This window comes from Sapajus apella, unplaced genomic scaffold (assembly GCF_009761245.1).
Source record: "Sapajus apella isolate SASKATOON/1434 unplaced genomic scaffold, GSC_monkey_1.0 scaffold62, whole genome shotgun sequence".
NCBI classification, from domain to species: Eukaryota; Metazoa; Chordata; class Mammalia; order Primates; family Cebidae; genus Sapajus; species Sapajus apella.
The window spans coordinates 696432-701612 of NW_022437002.1; the positions used below are offsets into that span (position 1 = coordinate 696432).

At 46.9% G+C, this 5181-nt stretch overlaps 1 protein-coding gene across 1 annotated transcript in view; it reads left to right on the top strand.

Annotated features, from left to right (window-relative positions):
• TRNAU1AP (tRNA selenocysteine 1 associated protein 1) overlaps positions 1-3581 on the top strand; it is a gene marked incomplete at its 5' end in the record, with an annotated part of 17803 nt that extends 14222 nt beyond the window's left edge. The window contains 2 exons of the mRNA XM_032247579.1: positions 3013-3058; positions 3189-3581. Of these exons, the coding sequence (XP_032103470.1) occupies positions 3013-3058; positions 3189-3428 (286 nt within the window). The remainder of the gene's footprint in view (positions 1-3012; positions 3059-3188) is intronic.
• Between the last annotated feature and the right edge of the window lie 1600 nt (positions 3582-5181).

A 5181-nucleotide genomic window follows, 5' to 3' on the forward strand; every position in this document is an offset into this window, starting at 1 on the left:
GGCCTCCCAAAGTGCTGGGATTACAGGCGTGAGCCACCGCGCCCAGCCAACAATTTTTTAATTAAAAATATTTAGGCCAGGGGCTGGGCACGGTGACTTATGCCTGTAATCCCAGCACTTTGGGAGGCCGAAGCGGGCGGATCACAAGGTTAAGAGATCGAGGCTGGGCGCGGTGGCTCAAGCCTGTAATCCCAGCACTGTGGGAGGCCGAGGCGGGTGGATCACGAGGTCGAGAGATCGAGACCATCCTGGTCAACACGGTGAAACCCCGTCTCTACTAAAAATACAAAATATTAGCTGGGCATGGTGGCGCGTGCCTGTAATCCTAGCTACTCAGGAGGCTGAGGCAGGAGAATTGCCTGAACCCAGGAGGCGGAGGTTGCGGTGAGCCGAGATCGCGCCACTGCACTCCAGCCTGGCGACAGAGCGAGACTCTGTCTCAAAAAAAAAAAAAAAAAAATTTACTAGGCCAACTGCAGAGGCCCATGTGTATAATTCCAGCACTTTGGGAAACTGAAGTAGTTAAATCACCTGAGGTCATGAGTTCGAGACCAGCCTAGCTAACATTGTGAAACCCTGTCTCTACTAAGAATACAAAATTAGCCAGGCATGGTAGCCCATGCTGTAATTACAACTCCTTGGGAGGTTGAGACAGGAGAATCTCTTGAACCTGGGAGGTGGAGGTTGCAGTGAGCCAAGAATGCTCCACTGCACTCCAGCCTGGGCAATGAGAGTAAAACTCCTTCTCAAAAAAAAAAGTATTTATTAGCTGGGCACATTGGCTAAAGCCTGTAAGGTCTTTGGAAGGCCAAGGTGGCTTGGAGGATGAATTGAGCTTAGAACTTTGAGACCAGCCTGGGCAAGATAGCGAGACCCCATCTCTCTCTCTCTTTTTTTTTTTTTTTTTTTATACAGAGTTTTTCTGTCACCCAGGCTGGAGTGCAGTGGCACACTCTCCAATCTCAGCTGACTGCAACCTCCACCTCCCAGGTTCAAGCCATTCTCTTGCCTCAACCTACTGAGTAGCTGGGATTACAGGCATGCGCCACCACACCCAGCTAATTTTGTATTTTTAGTAGACACAGGGTTTCTCCATGTTGGTCAGGTTGGTCTGAAAACTCTTGACCTCAGGTGATCTGCCCGCCTTGGCCTCCCAAAGTGCTGGCCAACTGCACCCAGTCAAAAGACTTAAAGTTTGAAATCTATTTTGAGGATTATTCTTCAAGAGAAGTCATAGGGAAAATGTTTTAGGTCAAGAAAATGTTTATTAAAGGAAACAGATCACTTTCAGACCATGAACAAACTTGCCTAATTCATAATGTTTTAAGTTACTTTCACGTCATTTCATGGGGATGCCAACTGTGGTGACCATGTCAGGTGGTCTGGGAAGGATGTAGGAGCTCCACTTCACAGATGGGGAACTAGTGGCTTGGAAAGCCCAGGTAATCTGCTGAGGGTCACACAGTGTGGGGCAGTCAGGACAGTCAGTCTTTTTATTTTTATACTCAAGCCTCTAGCTCTTTTCGTCCAGGAGACACTACCTTCTTTCTAGAGATAATTAGCCTAATTATAATATCCGTATATAAGTCCTTAGAATTTTCCAATCTCTTTTTCATCCTTTTTTTTTCTTCTTTCTTTCTTCTTGAGATGGCGCCTTGCTCTACTACCAGGCTAGAGTGCAGTGGCTCGATCTCAGCTCACTGCAGCCTTTGCCTCCCAGGTTCAAGCGATTGTCCTGCCTCAGCGTCCGGAGTAGCTGGGACTACAGGCGGGTGAAACCATGCCCAGTTAATTTTTGTATTTTTTGTAGAGATGGGGTTTTCACCATGTTGGCTTAAGTTGGCCAGGATGGTCTCCATCTCTTAATTTCATGATCCGTTCTCCTTGGCCTCCCAAAGTGCTGGGTGGGATTACAGGTGTGAGTCACCATGCCAGACCCTGGTTTTTTTTTTTGTTGTTGTTGTTGTTTTTTTGAGATGGAATTTTGTCCTTGGTGCCCAGGCTGGAGTGCAATGGCACGATCTCAGCTTACTGCAACCTCCACCTCCTGGGTTCAAGCAGTTCTCCTGCCTCAGCCTCCCAAGTAGCTGGAATTACAGGCATGTCCCACCATGCCCAGCTAATTTTGTATTTTTAGTAGAGATGGGTTTCCCCATGTTGGTCAGGCTAATCTTGAACGCCTGACCTCAAGTGATTCACCCGCCTTGGCCTCCCAAAGTGCTGGGATTACAGGCATGAGCCATTGTGCCTGGCCTATATGGCCAATGTATTTTATGCCATGCACTGTTATCTCTCAGCTATCAGGATGGATAGGTACCATTCCAATTCCCATTAGGCAGTAAAGAATACTGAGCCAAAAGCAGTTATCAGTAGTAGCTAATAGTTATTGAAGCTTTACTATATGCAAGGCACTGTTGTAAGCAGTTGACATATATTAAGTCATTTAATCTTCAGAACAATCTAGAGGTAAATTCCACAGTTATCCTGATTTTGTAGAATAGAAAGCTGACCTAAGTTAGTTCTCATTCAGGGTCAGCATAGCTTTGGGAAGCAAAGGTGGGAGGATCTCTTGGGTCCCAGAGTTCAAGACCAGCCTGGGCAACATATTGAGACCCTATCTCTACAGAAAGTACAAAAATTACCTGGCATGGTGCCACACACCCGTAGTCCCAGCTATTCAGGAGGGTGAGGTGGCAGGATCCCTTGAGCCCCGGGGGTTGAGAGGTTGAGAGTGCAGTGAGCAGTGTTTACAGGGCTGTACTTGCCTGGGCAACTGAGGCTGCGTCCCCAAAAACACAAAACAAACAGGTCAACATAGTTGCAAAGTACAACATAATAACAGGAGGTGGAGTCAGTCTTAGAATCCCTGCAGTCCAATCCCGCCCTGGACTTTATGCTCTACCACTGCATTAATAAAGCCTCCCATTGAACCTAGCAACTCCCCAGTCAAGTCTTGAGATGATGCTCTGGACTTAATAACTTTGATTAGACCTTCTAAACCAAAATTTGAAGTGAGGACAAGACCAGAAAATCCAGGATAAATGGTGGCCAGACACAGGTGTAGCTTTTAATAGATGTAGGCTAACAGCTGCCATTTCTCCATTCTCTAGATATATTTTCCTATTTTCATCTTCCCCAGAACCCTGCAAGGCAGTGGTTTCATTTCCTAAAAGAAACTGGCAGGATAGGGACCTTACCATAGAACAGAGTTCTGGAAGAAGGGAGCTGACCCAGGTCCCTTGCAGCTGCCCCTAGCATTCCCTGACCCCCATTCTTGGTGTTTTTTTTCAGACCCCATGCCACAGCTGGATGTGACTGAGGCCAACAAGGAGTTCATGGAACAGAGTGAGGAGCTGTATGATGCTCTGATGGACTGTCACTGGCAGCCCCTGGACACAGTGTCTTCAGAGATCCCTGCCATGATGTAGCTAGGCCAAAGGACAAGCCAGGCTGCATGACATGAGATGAGAGACTCCTTTTAAAAAAGCCAGGTGCAGTGGCTCATGCCTGTGATCCCAGCACTTTGGGAGGCCGAGGCAGGCAGATCACGAGTTCAGGAGTTGGAGATAAGCCTAGCCAATTTGTTGAAACCCCGTCTCTACAAAAAAAAAAAGAAAAAACAAAAATTAGCTGGGTGTGGTGGCACACGCCTGTAATCCCAGCTACGTGGGAGGTTTGAGGCAGAATTGCTTGAACCCTGGAGGCAGAGGCTGCATGAACTAAGATCACGCCACTGCACTCCAGCCTGGGCGACAGTGAGACGCCATCATCTCAAAAAAAAAAAAAAAATTGTTAAAACTTTTTGGAAATATGATTTGTAAGATTTTAATAATGACTGTTTCTGGAGATTATGAATATTTCTGCATCACTGCTGCATTCATTTGACCATTTGAAGATCAAGGGAACAACTTTTAAACAAACAAGGTTCAAATTGCTTTCCTTCACAAGAAATCTTTGTCCAGGCAGTTATCCACACTTCTGGACATAGGACAGTTTGGGATTACCCAAAACTGGGACGAGCATCTTGGGATGATTCAAACACTAAAGCCTGGGTTAGAGGCTTCTCAGTTGACAGGTATGTAAATCAAGGTTCTCTGGAGCATCTGTAGTACCTGCTGCATTTTAGAGTCCTAACAAACTTGTCACAGGTCTGGCAGCTAGGTAGAAAGGGCACTGTAGCAGGGGTGGGAGCATGCCCCTAGGACATAGAATGTGGTGGGTGTGATGGAGCAGGCCAGTTGGTTTAAGACTTCATACTAGCTCAGGCGTGGTTGGCTCACACTTAAAATCCCAGCACTTTCGGAGACAGGCGGGCAGATCAAGAGATTGAGATCATCCTGGCCAACATGTTGAACCCCATCTGTGCTAAAAATACAAGTTAGCTGGGCTGGGCATGGTGGCTTGAAGCTGGGAGGTGAGGACTGCACCTGGTGACAGTGTCTCAAAAAAAAAAATTGATACTTGCTCCAAGAATGGGTCTAGCCTATTTTCATGAGTTGCAGCATCTCCACTTATAAGGCCTGGATCACCTTAGGGAATCAATAGTTTGATACAGGAAAAGGCAGCTTAGAAAGGATTAAGTTGACCAAGATAGCTTAAAGCCAAAGCAGACCTTCATGTGAACCTTATGCTGGTTCCTTCTGTGTTTCCCGAGTAAATGGGAAAACTGCATTTTCCATGTGCAGTACACAAGACACTTGCTGGCCCCTGCTTGAGGCAAAGCATTGATCCTAGATCATAAAAAGCCTCCAAAGAGGCCGGGCCCGGTGGCTCACGCCTGTAATCCCAGCACTTTGGGAGGCGAGGCGGGTGGATCGCGAGGTCAAGAGATTGAGACCATCTGGTCAACATGGTGAAACCCTGTCCTGTCTCTACTAAAAATACAAAAATTAGCTGGGCATGGTGGCACATGCCTGTAGTCGCAGCTACTCGGGAGACTGAGGCAGGAGAATTGCTTGAAGCCAGGAGGCGGAGGTTGCGGTGAGCCGAGATCACGCCATTGCATTCCAGCCTGGGTAACAAAAGCGAAACTCCGTCTCAAAAAAAAAAAAAAAAACCCTCCAAAGATCTTAAGGGCTAGGCATGCTGGCTCATGCCTATTACCCCAGCAATTTGGGCGGTGGATTGCTTGAGCTTGAGAGAGACCAGACTTGGTTTCTACAAAATACACAAAGACAAACA